The sequence below is a fragment of the Scardinius erythrophthalmus genome (genome assembly GCF_964197995.2).
Source record: "Scardinius erythrophthalmus genome assembly, chromosome: 17".
Taxonomy (NCBI): domain Eukaryota; kingdom Metazoa; phylum Chordata; class Actinopteri; order Cypriniformes; family Leuciscidae; genus Scardinius; species Scardinius erythrophthalmus.
In genome coordinates this window covers 19,538,981-19,559,270 of record NC_138237.1, presented here as the reverse complement: position 1 = coordinate 19,559,270, position 20,290 = coordinate 19,538,981, and the positions used below count along the sequence as shown (strand labels likewise).

At 36.8% G+C, this 20,290-nt stretch overlaps 2 protein-coding genes across 3 annotated transcripts; one reads left to right on the top strand and one right to left on the bottom strand.

The window, feature by feature from the left end:
• Position 1: 1 nt before the first annotated feature.
• anapc13 (anaphase promoting complex subunit 13) lies at positions 2-1,995 on the bottom strand. Its single transcript, XM_081390187.1, has 3 exons — positions 1,843-1,995; positions 1,639-1,744; positions 2-1,372 (listed from the first exon to the last, which is right to left on the bottom strand). The coding sequence occupies exons 2-3, from the start codon at positions 1,735-1,737 to the stop codon at positions 1,247-1,249; spliced, it is 225 nt and encodes a 74-aa protein (XP_081246313.1). The 5' UTR covers positions 1,738-1,744; positions 1,843-1,995; the 3' UTR covers positions 2-1,246.
• Positions 1,996-2,530: 535 nt separating this feature from the next.
• Positions 2,531-7,404, top strand: sc5d (sterol-C5-desaturase). 2 transcript variants are annotated; one of them, XM_081389920.1, is made up of 5 exons: positions 2,531-2,692; positions 2,987-3,203; positions 3,302-3,434; positions 3,750-3,850; positions 4,544-7,404. In XM_081389920.1, the coding sequence occupies exons 2-5, from the start codon at positions 2,994-2,996 to the stop codon at positions 4,997-4,999; spliced, it is 900 nt and encodes a 299-aa protein (XP_081246046.1). In that variant the 5' UTR covers positions 2,531-2,692; positions 2,987-2,993; the 3' UTR covers positions 5,000-7,404. The 2 variants fall into 2 exon arrangements, with proteins under 2 accessions (XP_081246046.1, XP_081246047.1); XM_081389921.1 differs by having other exon boundaries at positions 2,591-2,692; positions 3,019-3,203; positions 4,544-7,398.
• Positions 7,405-20,290: the final 12,886 nt, after the last annotated feature.

Below are 20,290 nucleotides of genomic sequence, written 5' to 3'. Positions count from 1 at the left end.
CCTGAGAAGGAATGATTTATTGATTTCATTCTTTACTGCTTATACATTTAATTCAATTATAAGCTATTTCATGCTTGCTTACATTATATTTCCAGTGACTAATTGCATTTGAGTTTCATATTATGTGTACTGCAGCATAAGGATGGCTGTCCCTGCAATCAGTCTAATGTACACTACCTTTCAAAAATTTGAGGTTGGTAAGATGTGTCAATGTTTGCACGCCACCGTTTTCAACTAAAAATGTAAAACTTTTTTTCATGCGTTTTGGCCATTAATTTAAAATGCAAGCTTTTTAAATTGGATTTCAAAGTACAAGTTTTTGAAAACGATACAGTTATCGTCTCTGTGTAAACTACAAAAACGTGAATTTGTGAAAACTGATGTCACATGCATGCGTATTACGTGTTCAATCTATAGGCGCGCAATATTTCTTTTCAAAGTGACCAACTACTGGCCTGGCATGAATAATAGTGTTTTTAGTAGTTTTCATGGATCCTTCTAAACAGGGATCGTTTTGACAACATTGTTGTCTGTACATGAAAAAAGCAAAGGAAAAACACTTGTTTTTAGCACATCGTTGTCGTGTAAACGTACCCTTAAAGTCTCATGCTCACAAAGGCTGCATTTATTTGATAAAATACAGTAAAAACAGTAATATTGTGAAATATTACAATTTATAATAACTTTGTTTTAAATTTTCAGCTTAATTTTCAGCAGCCATTATGGTGTCACTTGATCCTTCAGAAAGTCATTCTAATATGCTGATTTGGTGCTTAAAAATGTTTTTGAGTTATTTTTTGGAAACCTTGATTAAAAAAAATTCCGGATTTTTTGATGAATAGAAAATTCAAAGACCTGTGTTTATTTGAAATAAGAATTTTCTAACATAAATGTATTTACTGTCACTTTTGATTAATTGTAGGTTGCAACTAAGAAAACTGAAAGAAGTATTGTGCATTTTAGATAACAAATCTGAAACCTTGAACATTTTGTAAATTGTGCCAAATGTCTGGCAGTTTAAACAACTAGCACACAACTCAAGTGGATTGATACTGCACTTCAATTTTAAACATTTTATTTAGTTCTTTTGATATCAAAACAATGAAACCCTTTTAATGAAAATCACAGTGACACAGTTATTTAATGTCATATTTTCAGAAACGAGTCCGAGTTCTTTCTATTATAAATAAATCTTGGATCAGATCACCCACAGAAGGATCAGTTGGAGAGGACGGAGCCTTCCCATCTAACTGCCGATGTTTGGGGTGTTTTCATGCAAACTTTGCAGGGCGAGATCTGACCACTTCATCTCTTGTTCTTTAACTGACTCGGTTGATCCGCCGTTGTCTTGTTCTGCTTCTGGAAGTTCACTCTTTCAGTAAAAGAGAATAAGAGTTAAATCATAATACGATAGGTTAGAGGCCATTTATGGAAAACATAATACAAATATAAAGTGCTCATATCGTCGAATTCAAATATTTTCACGTGTGCAAATGAGGAAAAATAAACAATTCGATGTGCACATTTCACTGCTGGCTGCAGTAAGTTACTTACAGTACGCGCCAATCATTGCTATGCTAAATTTTGATGTACGTAATTCGGAAGGCACATATCAAAACTGTAAATATGAATTCTCACCAGTGGGATCGTCACGTCCTCATAAGGCAGTCTGTCTTCTCTCCAGGCATCGTCTGTGAGATCAAGAACTCTTCCATCTCTCTGTACTTCACTGTCCATGATCCGACTTTGGTACACAATCAAAAGATCAAACTACGTTAAATCACAGTTATGTTGTGTATGTAGTGCAATACATGTTGTGAACGTAAGAATACAAATCCGTACAGTCTTATGTTATGGCCAGCGCAGATGCTAGTTGCGTCGCTCTCTGATGACGCAGAGACGGTATATTCATTAGACCGTATAACTCCTATTTATATTTGAGCATACGACATCATGTAGTCGATGATGCACCTGTATTAATAAAACCGAGTAATCACAGTGTTTCTTTAATTTACTCTGATTCATTTGTAACGCCATACAGCGATGTACGATTTGTGAACAGCTCTTTTCAATGAATCTGTTGAGCCGGTTCATAAACCCCGTCTGATTGAATCTTCCACGAATTGGTACGAACAAGACGCTCTAGGAATATTTTTACGTTTGCATGACAGTTCTACAACTTTTCAGACAATAGATGAATTTAAGTACAATTAAATTAATTGTAAATGCATATTATATTTGAATTAAAAATGTATATATTTTATGAAAATTACAAAATGAACTAGGGCAGATACAATTACAATAAATATCTTAATAATAATAAAACTTAAACGAGAACAAGATGTGTGCCTCATACAGTTTTACTGAAACATTTGAACGTAAGGGACACATGATGACGCAATTATGCCAAGACATCAAACAATCATTGAATCTGTTTCAACCGGTTCTTTGAATCGAACTGTTCAAAAGAACCGATTCGTGGAAAGGAGTTGGACTTCCTATCACTAACGCCATGACCAGATTTCGCATCGACCAATGAGCTGTCAAGAAACGGGCTCGCGCTGTGAGGAAGTGAGCCGCCATTGGCTGCGTCCGTTTGTGTTTCTTCATTGAAAGCAGAAGGACGGCCTCTGTGAGGGCTTTAACCTCAGATATTTTCTTCGCTGGCGTGTCTTCAAAAACACCGTTACAGGTGAGCTGATTGTTTCCTACAATTACAGCATTTGCTTTTAGCTACTAACATATATTTTCAACAACAACATAGACTTTTCATTCATTCTGTATAATCTTTTTTTAAATCATCTTGTCTTTGGGAAGTACAAAGTTATTGTTTACAATATTGGGGAAAGTGTACTTGAGTGTTTCTTGTTTCTTCCCCCTCAGTGTTTCTTTTTTTTACAATACAGCAGTGATGATATAATTTGAAGCTGCCTTCTTTAGTCACATTATAGACAGTTAATCACACTTCTTCTGGCCTTCTTTTAAGGTCAAAGATGGACCTTGTGTTGAACGTTGCAGATGATTACTTCTTCACTCCATATGTGTATCCCTTATCATGGCCCGAGGACGAACCTCTGCGACAGATCATCGGTTTGATGGTGGTCACCAACCTGGGTGCTGCCATCTTATATCTAGGCCTGGGTGCTTTGTGCTACTACTTCGTTTTTGACCACAAATTAATGCAACACCCTCAATTTTTGGAGGTTTGTTTATGCATGTAGCCACCTACAGTATCTTTTTCTGTTTCGCATCAGAGGCAAGAATAAATATGTTTATTTTTTTTGTTTTGTTTTGTCAATAGAACCAGGTGCAACGTGAAATAAAGTATGCTTTGTGGTCTTTGCCCTATATCAGCATACCCACAGTAGCATTGTTTTTTGCTGAGGTCAGAGGATACAGCAAACTGTACGACAGAGTCGATGAATCACCCCTCGGTAAGAGAATAGAGCCGTGTTCATAAATGCCAATCAAAGTTTGTGCTAAACAAGTGATACATGGACAAAGTCTTTGCTTTGTCAAGTGGGTTTTAGTTATTCATTTAAATAAAAAGCGGGTAATGTGGAAACCACTGACTTTCAAACTTAAAACAAAACTACACCAAACACATTAAAATTGACTGAATCTGGATCCAGCAAACTGACAGCCCTAATTTTAGTAAGTGCCAGTGATGCAGTCTGTCAGATATGCTTGAGATAATCATGTTGCTATGGGCATTAACTATTTCATACTATTTATTCTTGTTTTTTCAGGTTGGCTAGGGCTTATTTTCAGCATGGTCTCTTTCCTGTTTTTCACTGACATGTGCATTTACTGGATCCACAGATTCCTACACCACAAGTTGATATATAAGGTATTTAAGATGTATTATAATGCAAGGCATAATTATAATTTGGTTTAACAGTGGGTAAAAAAAAAAGTGGAAAGAAATAGTAATATTACAAAAAACAGGATTATATTAAGGACGCAGGAAAAACCTATTAGCCAATTAAAACAATATTCCCAAGAAAACATGCTTTGAAAATGATGAGAAAGTAAACAATAAAGAAAAAATCAATTTGTATTTTAGAACAGTGTTATTTAGAATTATTACTATATTTTATAATTTTAGTGTTAGCAATTTTGTGCTTTTGTCATTTTTACTAATTTTTGCTTTTTAAATTTCTGTATAGCTTTAGTTTTGACAAATTTTTAATACGTCAACTGATTTTTATTTTATTTAAATTTTTTTCGTTTTTCATCTTATATTTATATTTTATTGTGAATTTGTTAATTTTATACACCATATTACCATCCATATTGTGGGTACATAGTAAGAATGACCCACCTGTACGGGTCACAATATGACACCGTTTGTTTCTGATTTTGAATATGCTTTCTGCGACCAATAAAAGCGTTCTCCATATAACACATTTTTCCATATTTAAAACCATTCTGAATAATTGTGTAGATTTCCCCCTACAGAAAATATGAAAAAGGTGTATATTCCATGTCTTTTATATATATATATATATATGCCATATAATCCTTTTCCCTTCATATACAGTATTTTCACAAACCACATCATGTGTGGAAGATCCCCTCTCCGTTCGCCAGCCACGCTTTCCACCCCGTGGATGGATTTCTTCAGGGCCTACCGTACCACATCTACCCCTTCCTCTTCCCTCTACACAAGGTTCTGTACTTAGCCCTGTACGTGTTCGTCAACATATGGACCATCTCCATCCATGACGGGGACTACCGCGTGCCCAGCCTGATGGAACAAATCATCAATGGTTCAGCTCACCACACTGACCACCACCTCTTCTTTGACTACAACTACGGGCAGTACTTCACCCTGTGGGACCGCATCGGAGGCTCCTACCGCTATCCTTCAGCCATGATGGGGAAGGGGCCGCACGACCACATCAAGAAATTGATGGCGGAAGGGAAGCTGAGCTCAGACAGCATAAACGGCCACACTAATAATAATAAAAATGGCATTCATGTCAAGAAAGAGTAGGTAGGCACATAAAAGCTTCATGAATGGGTTTCAAGGTAAGATTTCTGCTCTTAAAATATGTCCTTAATAAGTCCTTATCTGTGAGACTCTGAAACTCTACTTAGCACTAAAAAAATCAGTTATGCAATTGCCTAAAGAAAGCAAAGACAAAATGATTATATTTTGCCAAATAGAAACATTCACTATGGTTACCCTGTTGGTATTTTTGCCTCGCCTTTGTGTAACCTAATACGAATGACTTGAATTAACAGGCTTCTGACAAGTAAGCGTCTATAATTTTGCAATCATAAACATTCAAAGAATGTATAAAGATTGACAGGACTATCCCTTCACATCAACTCATTCACCTTTCCATTAGCAGCCGCTGTTAAACTAAACAAGACTCTTGAGTTCCTCCATAGCTCTGTTTATCTATGAACTTATCAGTGGTCCAGAGACCAGGTGAAGGTTTTTACTGATCTAGTCATCTTGTTTTAAAAGAGATTCTGTGGTTTGCTTTTTATATGAAATGCACATTCTTTCCAAATAAAAAAGTAGCTGTATGTTTCACTGGTGTTGTAATATTCTGCACGGAAATCTGAGGTCAAGTCAGGTAATGTAATTAAGCCCAATTATGGATGGAGAAGAAAGCTATATTGCTCGTGTTACATGATTGTTGATAGTGAACTTTGTAACTTTGTCCTTCGTAGCATAGCAACAGTTCGTGTGGCGCATCAGGGCACACACAAGAGGGTGCTGTTGAATCACACATGATTCTGGGATTTGTGAGTAAAGTACCAAAAGGTGCAGAAGTAATGTAGTTTTATTGACAAACCAAAGCGGTGAAAAGGACAATATTGCCAGAACATTTACATCACAAAAGAACAGAATTTATTTCTTTTAATTCTTTTTATTTCTCAAATTACAAATATTTGTTCTTCATTATTTAAATGAGAAGAGAAACCTCTAGGCAATGCATTGTTAGGCAAATTTTATTCATGCTCCTGTTAAAAACATCCTGGCGAGCTAATTAGTGGCTATGGCAACCGTTTATGATTTTTATGACTAATGCATTGCCACAAAGGTTCACATTTGAACTAAAATGTAAAGGCCGTTGAATCACTTGTTGAAAATGTGTTGGAGGGGGAAAAGGTACCTTTGTGTGAGGTGTTAAACTACAGCCCAGATCATTTTTTCAGTCACATTTCCTAGGAGAGAAATAAGGATTAAAGTTGAAGTTGGCAGCTTTATTTATGTATTGAAGTGGGTGGGCTAGCAGGGTTCCTTCAGGTTTTATGCTGTGAATATCAGAAGGCATTATGCTTTTAATGAATTTTTATATGAATATAAAGTGAAGCACTTATGTTATAGTATAATGTGTAATTAAATCTATTATGTTTGGCTAATTTATGTAGCAATTCTTTACTTGGCTTGGTGTCACAGTGTGTAAGTTTGCAACCGTGCTCTCGTGTAGGCTATATGCAAACTGTTGCGTGCGCGACCGACCGTGCACGTGTGTTTTAGGCAGTGAGAGAGTTTATGAACCAAATTACTGAACTTGAAAATGGTCTTTTATTTCATGCTGGGTGAAATGGCTTTATTATACGGTGGATGTGCATGCAGGCGTGGGATGCTGAGTGACTCATTTGTATCCTGGCTGCTAACTGAGGTACAGGAACACATCATTTCAAAGTTCACACTGTGGGTACCACCAGGAGCACTATTGCTTTGTGCACAGACAATGCCACATTTTCTTACCCATTATTATGATCGTGCGGAACCCAAAGAGGAAATTAATCATTACATTTCTGTCTACCTGGAATAATCTCCACCCTTTATTTGAATCGGTATCATTGCGTTGCTGTACTGCAGCTGTGGCCACTATCTTTCATTTACAGCACAGACCAATGCTCATTCTGTTGGGCTTCTAATGATAACTCCAGGCTGTTTACAAATGTCCCTTCCACAGAATGTATTTCCACACAAATTAATAAAACGAAGAAAAACCTTTAGGAAATCTTTTCATTTCATTAGTATGAAATCCTATTTTAGATGTAGTACTGTGGGGTTAATGCTGATTTGTTTTTGTTTTGAGCGGAAAGTTTTTTTTTTTTTTGTAGTCTACGAATATATCATTTGAATTGATTTGAAATTGAAGGTACACTATGTAAAAAAACTGCATGCATTTTGGCGAAGAACATTGTTTTGGTTGTGTTTCAGCTCTAGGTGACTTTGAATAATACACAATAGATAGTGCTTTACAATGAACTCTGTTCTATATATAGCAATTTATCTGTTGAGTAAAATACCTTACTCACCTTCAAGTCGCTTTTACAACATTTCAAATCCCTCATCTCTGAAAAGCCAAACCAGTGCTGATTCTCAGTACGAGCTGTCGCGTTCTCTTTTTGTCAGCAGACTCTGTTAAAAAAAAAAAAAAAGAAAAAGGATGATTCCCCTGAGGTCTGAGATTTATCGTGCTCCATGTCAACCTTTCTTGCTCATTGTGACAACTAACCTATACTACTCCCACACCATACACGCATCAAAGTAGCCGGAGCAGCTTTTCTTTATGCACGGATATGATGAGACACAGGCGAGTGATGTATGTATGTAATTTCCTGCACATTTCTGAAGAAGAATTGATGATGTATTGACTATTTAAATTCTGAACAAAAAAAGTTACATAGTGTACCTTTAAGACAAATATTCAAACATTATATATGAATTTAAACGTGACAACAAAAACACCACTTGGGAAACATTTTAGTTTTTTGGAAACTGGATTTTCTTTGAGCGCTGAGTTTCTGTCAGTGAGAAAACATGGTGGTCGCCACAGATGCAGCTCGCTAAATTGCATGTACAAAATATGAGAGTGTTGGAAATTATAATTATGTAACGACTCAGTACACAGGGGCTTCATAAATTGATTAAAATCATATAATTGCAACAAAAAAGTGATGTACATTCTTTGTTAATCAATGTTAAAAAAAACTTGCTTTTTTATTTATTTATTTAAAAATCATCATCATCATCATCATCCTCATCATTTTGCTCTGCCAGTGATTTGAACATTAAACACACTCTTGCACATATCTTAGTTTGGGTTTACATGTGTATTGTCATTTTTTATTCTAAGGCACATTTATAAAAGCTGTCCTAATTGAAAAAAGGCTTAATCTAAGCCCTGTCTGTGAAACCGGGCCTTTATCTTGTTTTTCTCGTCATATGTTCGTTGTCAAACAAGACTGAGTTACTCTCTGCACAATGTAACTGAAGCCTCTATATATGGCTCTATATTCTAAGCTTGAGCATAGAGAAAATAATAGCATCTATTCAGTTTTTGATACCCTTGTATCAACAAGATCTTGTCTTAAATGATCAAAATAAAAAGCATTTCTATAAATACTAGGCTAAAAGCAATCTAGTATTAATTTAACACTTCAAAGGTGATATAACAACAATGGTGCCTTTTAAAATAATGATTACTGTTGTCACAATGTGACAAGTGCTGATGGCATTCATCCCTGAGGATTACGATCATGTTTGTGTTATTACTGTATGTAAAAGACTGCCTTCTTCCCTAGTGGATTGTATGAAAAGCTCGTTTAGCTCTGCCTGCTTCATCAAAAATGAAAGGCCCAAAGCAAACACCTGAGGTTGTCTATCAGTTCCACTTAGATGAAGAACAATTCCTCTTCCTTTTTTGCACCGCTCTTATAATGTGATGAAATTGGAGATGTCATTTTGGATTTATTATGAGCATCAAACTGAAACGGAATGGCCTCTTTTGGGGGTTTGTTTGTTTGTTCGCATTCACAGTTGTATACTTTTATTTCTGATTCAGTTGGTGAGCATCTAATAATATTTCTGATGAACTGCCACGCTTGTTTATTGCAAGCACAGGGCTGAACTACTGATAAAGAGGGCAACATTCACTATCATGATATCCCTGAGGGTGCATGTTTCTCATGGATTCATAATTAAAAGTGCAGATTTGCATTTTTCATAAAATGTTTAAACCATAATTCAGTTAATAGTTCAGTTAATGCCCTCCCTATAAAAATCAATTCTGCGGCCCATGCTGTGTTACTCAGCAGAATGGTGTTGCTAGACTGATAATTGACTGTATTCACATAAAAAAACTGAGTTATAAGGAAAGAACAGCATTTACACATACTTTTTACGAAATAGCATTGTATTAAATCAGTACATGTTATTTTCTTTAATTAAACCACATTTAATGTTTAATTATGTCTGTTGCAGTAAATAGCTTAACTATTACAATGAATTTGCATCAAGATAAAAAAAGTAATGAAGATGAGTCATGGTCACAGGATAAAGCTGGAATACAATATTGTGCACACACTCAATATGCTTTTTTAACATAAACAACAAACTTAATGTAATAATGTCATATTTGTCAGTCATACATAATGAAAGATTTGTGTAATAGTGCTTATAAGCTGAAAGTGTTTTAAATACACAAAAACCATGATGAAATATTTATCATCAATAATTCTGATTTTAAGTGATTGAATATTGATTTTTACTGTCACTTTCACGATATCACTTTGTGAAGAAACACTACGCGCCAATAGACTAAACATTTATGTGTGCGCATGATTTCACCGTTTTCACAAATTCGCGTTATTGTCGTTTATACAAAGATGATAACGGCATCGTTTTCAAAAACTTGCACTTTGAAACAATTTTCAAAAGTTTTCAGGCCCCCAAAACGGCAAAAAAAAAAGAAGTCAGTTTTAGTTTTTAGTTTAAAACGGTGCAGTGTAAACAGCCCCTGAATTTATGTTAAACCTGTAATCTAAATGGATGGAAATTTTATGTGCAATTCAAACACATAAATCTTACATTTAGGCCTAAATATAGTAAAAAATGCCTCATTTTCGAGTTAAATGATGCTTAAAACTAACTCATTTCCCCATTCAATTAAACCAATAATAATCAATACCTACCTTCATATTCAGTGTTCAGCCAGAGCATTTTCTGACAGGATTTTGAGTTAGCACAGGATAAAAGTGACATAAATTAGCTTACAGGAGTGCGTGATCAGCCTGGGAATTCTGGCTATTTCCTCCAGTCAACACTGAAACCTGTGAGGCACACATCATTCTTTAATATCCACTCTAATAATGATCTCTCCACAGCCTCAGTTGCGCGCTTCCTCACAGCAGGGGTGGCAGTCTCAATCTGAGGGAATTCTGCTGCTGGTGAGATAACCTTCTTAATGAATAAGCGAAGCCTTTATGGAAGACATTAAGAAGTGACAGAACAAAGATGCCGCGCTGCTTTTATGTGGGAACACAGTTTGAATATTGTTTGTGAATCCAAAGTGGATAAAAGCTGGGCTGTTCTCTTATCAAGGGAAGCGAGTTAGGAGTTAAACGTCACTTTCAAGGTGTTGCATGTTGGCTTATTTGTCCGTAATTGGAGGGAACACTCTCCTGAGCTTGTAAATAACAGGATACAGTGTAAACACACTTAAATCAGTTACATGCTGAGCATAGTGTGATGGCTTGACTGATACACTCCCTTATTGGAGGTCCTCTTTTAAGGCAAGGCCATCTTGTAAAATGTCATGGTATTTATCAGTGCAACTAAATGTCAGCCAGAGCTTCTTTGACTGACTCTCTGACCTATGCATGGCTGAGATTTTCAGATAATATTTGTTTTTATATTGGTGAAGGACATCCCTTATGGATCCGACACTAAGAAGACAACGTTTGCTTGTGATATAAATGTCAAGTTGTGTGTTTCCTCAATCGCATGACCAGATATGTAACATACAAAGGAGTCCATGTGAAAATTCTCACTAGTGAAGAAGATTCTGTTCTGCATTATTAAAAGGTAAGTTCCTAAACGTAATTTCGGGAGGAGTGAACCCATCTTATCTTTCAATTAACTGCCGGAGCATATAAGTAGCCGCTCGCCTTGCTCCGGCATTAGCTGTTTTGGCATCCCTTCACCTCCTGAAACATAATTTAGGCATCTTGCAACCATCCTCATCTTCAAAGCATTAGTATTCCCAGCTGGAGTTGAAGCTGCTTCCTCCAGCCCCTCCACTGCGGACAGCAAGCCAAATACGTTTAAACTTAAAGATTATATGGGCAAACAAACTCGTGAATTTAATGCATTTTTAAATGACAAATTGTAGTATCCACATAACAATTGTGCAGATTATTAAATATTTCTGATTCATTATTTAACAAAATATAGCTATTTCTTTGTTTCAAAAATTCTAAATGCTCTTTTCAGGTATAAATTAGATTTTGATTCCCATACTGACTTTTGAAGCCCACTCTACATGAATTCAATAACATTTAATAGCACATACAAAAGTTGTCCTTGCTTTAAAATGGTTTCCCAGCGTTGCACCATGACTAAAATATTATCTAGCTTTGTCTGCGGGCTCACATTTGCTGTGATTGACACAATGAAATGTGGTGATGAGGATAATGATGTCCTTCTCTCACTCCAGCGCTAGACAGATTCTCCTTTAAAATACAAAGAATTTGTTTTGTATTTTTCAGAACAGCCTGGAGTTTAAGACATACAAAAGGAATGACACCATATCAGAGAATGACACCATAGTGCTCACTTGTGCAATCATACACTTTCATTGTGGAAATTACTGTCAGACTGACCGAAAGCTTGGATAGGATTGCTCTGCATGATGCAAAATTCGAAAGAGCAGTGCAAGGAATGCAACAGCTTCAATGATCTGCCTCACTATATCAATAAACAATGACTGCTTAAGTGTAACTGTCATCTACATTACTTCTTAATGATTAGCTGTGAGATGTTTGTCTCACTGGCTTTATCCAGTGTTGCCAGATTGGGACGGTGATTTCCAGCCCAAAAGCTCACCAAAACCCACCCATTACAAGAAAAAATGTTTACTGCCAAAATAATGTGATATAATTTCATTACCATGTCATTCAAGGTTGATAAGCACAATTTGTATCTCCTTAAAACAAAATAACGATGATAAAATAAAATAAAAAATAAATAGATTTTCCAGGAAAACAGATCAAAACAGGGCAGTAATTAAGGAGAATTAGCCAATGTGACTAAAATGTCCAGGTGGACACTGTCAAAGCGGCAATCAAGAAATGAACCGATGACTTTAACCCTCGGAAGTACACATTGCAGAACATAACGCAGAATTTAGCAGTCAAAATGGATTCATCGTTGATTCAAATCTTGTCAGGGACAAGTAGAGTGCAGTCTGGATGGTGTAAAAGTTGCAGATGTCTGGTTAGGTTGTTGTGCACATGACCATGGACAGGAGTCGTCCCATACAGTATTTGATTTCAATTCAAGTCATTCAACTGTGCTCTCCTCTCAGAGTTATATTCACCATTGAGTCATCTCCCACCACGAGAGTTGCTCACTATTTCACTCTTTACTGTAGATACAGCTTACTGTATAGGTCTATGTCACTTTGGCATTAACGATCACTTGAATATACAGCTACAACTTATCACGCTCAATCGCATCTCCCTGCGGACCGCTGATTGGCTAAAAGTGCGTGCTCGTCGGTGATGTCAACACTAAGGCCAGCTGACTCTGCATGGGCGTGTGTGTACAGTAATGCCATGATGACTGATTTTATGGACTACATGCACACTTTAGTTTAGTTTTTTTTAACCAATTAGACTTTAAAATGTAGATGTTTGAAAAACGCCGAACTGATCCCAAACCAGCCCAAAATTTGTCCACCCACCCAAACCCTTTTTTACCCGCCCAATCTGGCAACACTGGCTTTATCTTCCTAAGCAGCCAATACAACAGTATTACCCTCTCTACTGCCCCCAGCAGCTTTGGAGCACCCATTGTGTTATGTGGCCCTGTTGTTTTACTGCAGGTTAACCGGTGTACTACGAAACAAGTTGGCAATTTGTCAGTTTGAATAAATAAATTTGTCTGAAGTGGCCTGCCTTGTGTAGAATAAAGCAACTTTTTCTAGTGAACTATGACATGTCATGCACGTATAGCTTAAGTATATTTATTAGAATGTACAAAGTAAAACTATTGACTTGCAACACTTTAAATTATTTTTTAATTCAATGATAATTGAAGCAAATAATCAGCACACACACACACACACACACAAAAACTATAGCACATTTACACATTATATAAAGATTGTATTCTCCTTGGCAGCTGTTCATGACCTCTTGTGTATCATGTGTAACTTGAGTAATCAATAGACAAAACCACAATACAATGACAGCTGTAAGTTGATTATAGTTTATTTAGCAGAGGACATTGCATAGTAATTCAACTCTGTGCTATCTATATTAAACTGTATATATTTTATTGTTTATTTTCAGATTATTGCTGCATTGTCAATGCATTAACATTAGTCAATTTTAGTAATTATACACTGTAAAACCCAACAAGTTAACTCAACTCAAACCGATTGAGGAAACTGATTGCGGCAAACCATTTAAGTTTAAAAATAAATACATATGAGTATTGTGAACTTATATATATATATAAGTTCACAATACTCATATATATTTATTATATATGATTAGCACAGAGTTGAATTACTATGCAATGTCCTCTGCTAAATAAACTATAATCAACTTACAGCTGTCATTGTATTGTGGTTTTGTCTATTGATTACTCAAGTTACACATGATACACAAGAGGTCATGAACAGCTTCCGAGGGTTAAAGTCATCAGTTCATTTCTTGAACACTTTACAAGTCAAAATCTCATAATTGCGTTAATTCCAACACTGCGTGAACTCACCTTATTTCCTCATTCATATACCAACACAGTCTTCAAGAAAAAAAATGCTCTGGGATTTCTCTTGTTTCCTCTCTTTCACTCCGCCAAAAGAAGGAGCAAAACTACAAGTCTCAAGCCGTGTATCATCCTTTCACCATCTCTTTTTTTTTTCCATAAATAGCAGCCTTCAGAGGCTTTTCAGAGGCTTGCAGACATCCAAATGAGGGTTTGGTTTGGAAGCTAACTAAGCTCACAGATGAGAAGGTTTGCTTTGACTTGGCAAATCATCAGTCACTCGGTGGTAGAAATCAGAGATTGTTGGCCTTGGATCTTTAGATGTCTCATTTGATCTCTCGCTGTCTGTCTTCCTCAGCCATCCGCTCCATCGCTCTTACTCCCTGCTGTTAGTACACAATTTCATCCTAGTTCAATCTCCAATATTAGTTCTGCCCATGAGTGTTACCAATCCAGTAAGGTCTTGCAGGAGAGTCTGAATGACTTAACCCGTGTGGTCAAAACACCATGACGGAATGTTTTTACGAGATGTTGCTCATGACATTTATCTCCTCGTTTATGTTACTCTCATTTGCTGGTGCTAAAGTGGAGAATTAGTGTCTCCGTGGAGACATCAGATGTGGCATGTAAATGGAGTTTTGTCAGGCAGGAACAGGAGGTGGTCAATCACTGCCTACTTTAACCCCAGCCACTTAAATAGCAGCCCTATCGTTCGCTTCCTCAATCCATATTTAATGTAAGTGAGGACATGAAGAATTCCAATTTCCTGGTCTCTTTAGGAAGTCATCTCCCGTCAATGAATAAATATCAGAAATTACAGACATTTTCGCATCTCTCTGTGCTGTAATGTTCTGTGAAATAATGACTTACGGTATTCAATCTGTCACTCGATTGCTGTCCTTTTTGTTACTTTATATGGGTTTCTAATCACCTCATGCAGCAAATGACATCTTTTTTCCCACCGCTTTGAGTTGGCGGTAGCAGCTCATCGGCACATGAAGTAGCTCTCACAGATTTTAGTATTCACGTATCACTTGTTTGTCAAATCCTGTTTGTCAGTGTCGACTTGACAGCGCAGGCATAGGAGAAACATGAAGCATTTTGCCGGCACACGTCGCATCGCACACGGAGCTACAAGGAAAAAGGAAAAAGAAAGGAAAAAAGGTGAAGGCAGCGAGACATCAAGTCTGGCAGATCTCATGCCACCAAGTGACTGGATAGAAATGGGGCTTTGTTATTACAAGTGCACACTTCAGTAAAACTGGGAGCTTGTCAGAGCAATGCACTGCTGAAGAGAGTGAGCCAAAAAGGCCCTGTCTCTCTCTGAATTTCTATCTTAGACACCCCTCAGTTCTCATTAAAATGAACGCTGTCTCTCTCTGCTTTTGCTACTTATATGTGCCATGTCCATGGTGTATCAAACGGATTCTTTAGTGTTTTGGTGCCTCTATGACAAAATTCAGAATAGAGTGATGTACAAGTCCTACCATGACTGCGAGCTCAAGGCTGAATAAAGGACATGCAATAATCAGGGGGCCTGGAGTCCCCGTTCAAGGAATGAGAAAGAGTCAGATATGTCTTGCAATCTAATCCCCACTGATACCGAGCTCACACTTTGCCTAAGAAATAAATCAGCGAATCAGCAAATTAGTATTTTATTTATTTATTTATTGCATGTGATATGTTCAGATGTCCATGTTACTTGCATTGTGAGCTGCAGGCAAGGGCTCAAGGCTTGAGTGGTTAGACACTGTTAGCCCTAGCTGGATGATTGCTGTAACAACACCATGCAATAAGCTGCAATAAGCAACTTTCTTCACTGGCAACCATTCAAAGGTATCCAATATCCATGTATTCTGACGTCCTTCATTTTTTTTTCTTTGTCTGCTGCCTTTGATGCAGTTTTATCATTAATAAAATAATAACTTACATAACTGGGAAATACTGAAACAAGAATATTTTTTCATCACTTCCTAAAATAACATAAAAAATTCAAGTTTTAGCGTCTGTTATTTTTAGTCTCATTACGTCTCATTAAGGCTGCATTTATTTCATCGAATTATAATACAAACAGTAATATTATGAGATATTATTCTAATTGAAAATAACTTTGATGGTAAAGCTGAATTTTCAGCATCATTACCCCAGTCTTCAGTGTCACATGATCCTTCAGAAATCATTATAATAAGCTGATTTAAAGCTGAATTTTCAGCATCATTACCCCAGTCTTCAGTGTCACATGATCCTTCAGAAATCATTATAATAAGCTGATTTAGTGCTCAAGAAACAGTTCTTATTATTATCAATATGGGAAAAAAAAGTTAATATTTTGGGTTAGGGTTAGGCTAACCCTAACCCTAACCCTAACCCTAAACCATGATACATTTTTCATGAATAGAAAGTACAAAAAAAATGCATTTATTTGAAATAGAAATATTTTGTAACAGTCTTTGCGTGTTTGGTTAAATTGAAATAATTGGTTAAATGAGAGAGAGAGAGAGAGAGAGAGAGAGAGAGAGAGAGAGAGAGAGAGAGAGAGAGAGAGAGAGAGAGAGAGAGAGAGAGAGAGAGAGAGAGAGAGAGAGAGAGAGAGAGAGAGAGAGAGAGAGAGAGAGAGAGAGAGAGAGAGAGAGAGAGAGAGAGAGAGAGAGAGAGAGAGAGAGAGAGAGAGAGAGAGAGAGAGAGAGAGAGAGAGAGAGAGACTGTGATGTTGGTTATAAATACTGTACATCATTTATATGGTTAACAAGTTGTTAACAAAGCAAATTTTTAATTAAATAACTATTTTCATGAGCTAATTTAACAAAAATAATTTTGGGTCACACTTTAGATTAGGGTACAATTCTCACTATTAACCAACTTAAGTATGACGTTACCTAATTTTGTCAATTACAGTGCCAATGAATGAAGAGCTCACTATTTGTGCCAATTAATATTTAACAATGTAGAGACAACAATATATAAGCTATGAATAAACTTTAATGGTTTGTTAATCATTAGTAAAAACTTTTGAACACTATACTATAAAACTTAAAGCCTATACTATACAACTTTTACAACCTGTCTGCATTAAACATAAAACTATAAAATCCAACTGAAAAAAAGAAAGAAATTGAAAGTAAAACTATAGTGCTTTGAAGTCACAGCTCAGTCAGTGCTGTCATGAGGTCATTTTCCTGTGGCTCTAGAGTCGTTAGTCGCGGCACAGCTGATTGGCCCAAAACAAACAGGCGGCAAAGATGGCAGATTTCAAATCACGTACTTCCTGGAGCCAGCCGAACAACTGCTGTTGAGATGAACGGCTAGCTGTCTCTAGGTATTATAGACCTCCTTGGCTGCAGTAGAGAGAGTATCTTTGATTATGCATGCGTGTAGTCCTCTGGCTCCTGAACTGCTGGCTTCTCAGACCTGGCAAACTGTGAAAAGACCTCTTTTGAACACACAAACACAAACCGATCTTGACAAGGCAGAGGAGGTGATTCTAATTAGATCCTGCACATCTGAAAGCGCACATGCTCTGTATGGAAAATGATTCAGCTTCTCTGTGGATGCAAGTCTAGCTCCAGGACATCCAGTTGCCTTGAATTCTGTGCCAGTGCTAAACACTTCCCACAACAAGAATTGTGTTGAACGATATAAAAAGGAGGAAGAGCACAGCAAAGAGCAGAAGTCTTCAGCACCCCTGATCATTTCAGAGGACTACGTGCATTGCTGCTTTTTTTGGTTCTCAGTCTCCAACAACTCAACAAAATATTCTCTAGCTTCAGAATTTTTGTTATTTAAAAAAAAAAAAGGTTGAACATGCCAGCATTGCTCTATGTGGGAGTGATGTTTCATTTTAAAAGGAAACGAGTGTGTAGTGTAACCAACTGGACACTATAGGGCACTCCAGTTGAGTAAAGGTTATAGAGAGAGTTGTATAGGGAAGAATAAAAATAAATGGATGTTCAGTAACCGAGCTGTTTGTGTGTCCTGATGTTTCACCTCAGAGTTTAAGATATAACCATCTGTTACAGCATGAAGTCTGGAGTGACTCTCAAATATCTTCAGATGGAAGATGAAATGAAAATTAATTGCCAGACTTGAACATTTGAGAATTGATCGTGTATTGACGTAGACGTCTTCAAATCAAAGCATTACAAAAGACAACCTCTACAGTAGAGATGCACAATTAATCAAATGAAAAGTGCTGTGATTAAATAATCGTAAAAATAGTTGAATACAGAATTACATTTATGCTTTTTTGGAGCTGTTGAGCATCATATTTTGTATTAGTCTGTAGGCCTATCAGTAACTACAGCTGTTGTAATGAGTTTAAAGCAAGATTTGTATTTTATGTAGAAAATATTAAAATATATATTGAAATATTGCATATTGAAAATTTTACATGTGTAAATAAATGCTGAAGAAACATCACTCAACAATCAAAAACTAAAGGAACTAATGAACAGTTCTTGTTTCTGTACACAAAATATGAATAAAACGGAAATGTTTTTAATTGAAACAGATTATCCTGATTATAGCATCAAGGGAAATAATTGACAATTATTTGTGTCATAATGGCGCAGCTTACTTTATAGTAGTTTAAGTCTGGTTTTCTTCATTCTGTAATTTTCCTCTCTCAACCCTGACAGAGACGTGTGATGGGATGAGATAGTCTACATGTTTTATCTATGTCTCATCTATTTGTCACTTGAAAAACACTCAGTGGCACCAATCCCTGAGAAAAATATCTTTCAAATGGAAATTTTCCCAGATATTTTCGGATGACGCAATGGGGGGGAAATATATACCCTGTTATTATTTTTATGACTTCACATGGAACTATTCATGAAAAGATAAACCGTGACGAAAAAGAAGAAGGAGTGTGTTCATTAAGCGAGAATACTCAAGTCTCTGTCATGTCATATATCCTGATGCCTCTTTCATAGCCAGATGAATACAGACTGTCCTCTGTAAATCATTAGCAGTCAGAGAGTTGCACTGAGCGCCGTTACCAGCGCAGACAGTCAGAATGAATGCTGGAGCCAAGCTTACCCCAAGAGCTGTCAATCACACACCTCAAGAATCACCTGCCCACTCTACAGATTACGCAATATCTGCTTTGAGGGTCATCAGATTACACTGGCACTGCCACGCTGAGAATTATGGAGGGTGGCATGGAAACAGTCTCTCTCACAGCACCAATTAAATGGAGTGATATGTGTGGGTATCTCTTTTGCAGAGTGCAGCTGCTCAAGTTTGATAATACTCCTCAATGGACTTCATTTTGGTTTATCTAAACTGACCAGGGTGTCGGTGAAGTGCAACAAAAATGATAACCTAAGTGGATCTGGATTGAGACCGAATTCTTAAAATATCGTCAAGCTTGAGGAACATTTGAATAGCTCAATAATATACTAAATTAAAAGGTTTATTTGTCACATTTATGCAATACCACAGATGTAAGATTAGCATTGTGCTGACTGTTAATATTGCTTTGATGCAAAAAGTTAAAGGTACACTAGTAACTTTTTTTGTGTTCAAAATTTCAATACATCATCAATCCTTCCTCCCCGTCTTACTTGCTTACCCTGATTCCCTATGGTAAGCCTATAAGTGCTTATATTATATTTTGGCAAAGGTTAGTTGTCACAATGAGTGAGAAAGGTTGACATGGAGCACAATGAATCTCGAACCTCCGGAAAATCACCCATTTAAAAAAAAAGGCCGAATAGAGAAGAGTCTGCTGGCAAAAAGAGAACGTGACAGAGTTCGTAATAAAACAAGAATCAACATTGGCTTGGCTTTTTGGAGATGGCGAGAACTAAGGGATTTGAAATGTAAAAGCATTGTAATATGTAGCTCTCTAACTGAGGTCATTGTAATGGTGCGTTCACACCGGACGTGAATAGCGCGTCAGGCGCGAGTGATTTCAATGTTAAGTCAATGCAAAGACGCGTTACGCGCGTAAAAAATTCCTGCGGCGCGAATGAGGCGTAGAGCGCGGCGCGGTAAACGCTTGATCTGGCGCGAATTGAGCGTATGGCGCATTAAGCGCGTTACGCGCAAATGATTTTATTAGTGCTTTTTGTGCATTCACGTGTTTGACGCGAATTCGCGTCTGCCGCCTGAGTTGAAAAATCTGAACTTCTGCATCAATTTGCGCCGCGTTAACCAATTAGGAGCCTGCTTGCTGCTGTCACATGGTGAAGTGACAGTTTATAATGTTATTTTATGTCTAAATAAATTATTTTGTAATATGACTAAAATGCACAACAAAGCAAATCTTTCACATAAAAACTCGATTTCAGAGAGATACTAATTTTGTATTGAATGCTATTTATTCCATATATATTCTAGATTATATGAAACATTAATCTAATGTAAAGACAACAAACACAATTTATTGTATATAAAAAAAAAAAATCACAGGACAGGTTTCACTTTTGGAGGCTAGCTCCATTTATTATCAAAACAAAAATAAATGACAGATAGGTGGGTGCGGGCGAGGGTGAACCTCGCGCCGGGCTGTACAGCGCGGGCTCGTCAGGC

What these genes read in the sequence shown, in the direction of transcription:
- sc5d (XM_081389920.1), top strand. Translation starts at nt 2,994, where the DNA reads ATGGACCTTGTGTTGAACGTTGCAGATGATTACTTCTTCACTCCATAT. An exon ending in AACACCCTCAATTTTTGGAG is followed by an intron (nt 3,204 to 3,301) that starts GTTTGTTTATGC and finishes TTTTGTCAATAG; the next exon opens with AACCAGGTGCAACGTGAAAT. An exon ending in ACCACAAGTTGATATATAAG is followed by an intron (nt 3,851 to 4,543) that starts GTATTTAAGATG and finishes CTTCATATACAG; the next exon opens with TATTTTCACAAACCACATCA.
- anapc13 (XM_081390187.1), bottom strand. Translation starts at nt 1,737, where the DNA reads ATGGACAGTGAAGTACAGAGAGATGGAAGAGTTCTTGATCTCACAGAC. An exon ending in AGGACGTGACGATCCCACTG is followed by an intron (nt 1,373 to 1,638) that starts GTGAGAATTCAT and finishes TTTTACTGAAAG; the next exon opens with AGTGAACTTCCAGAAGCAGA.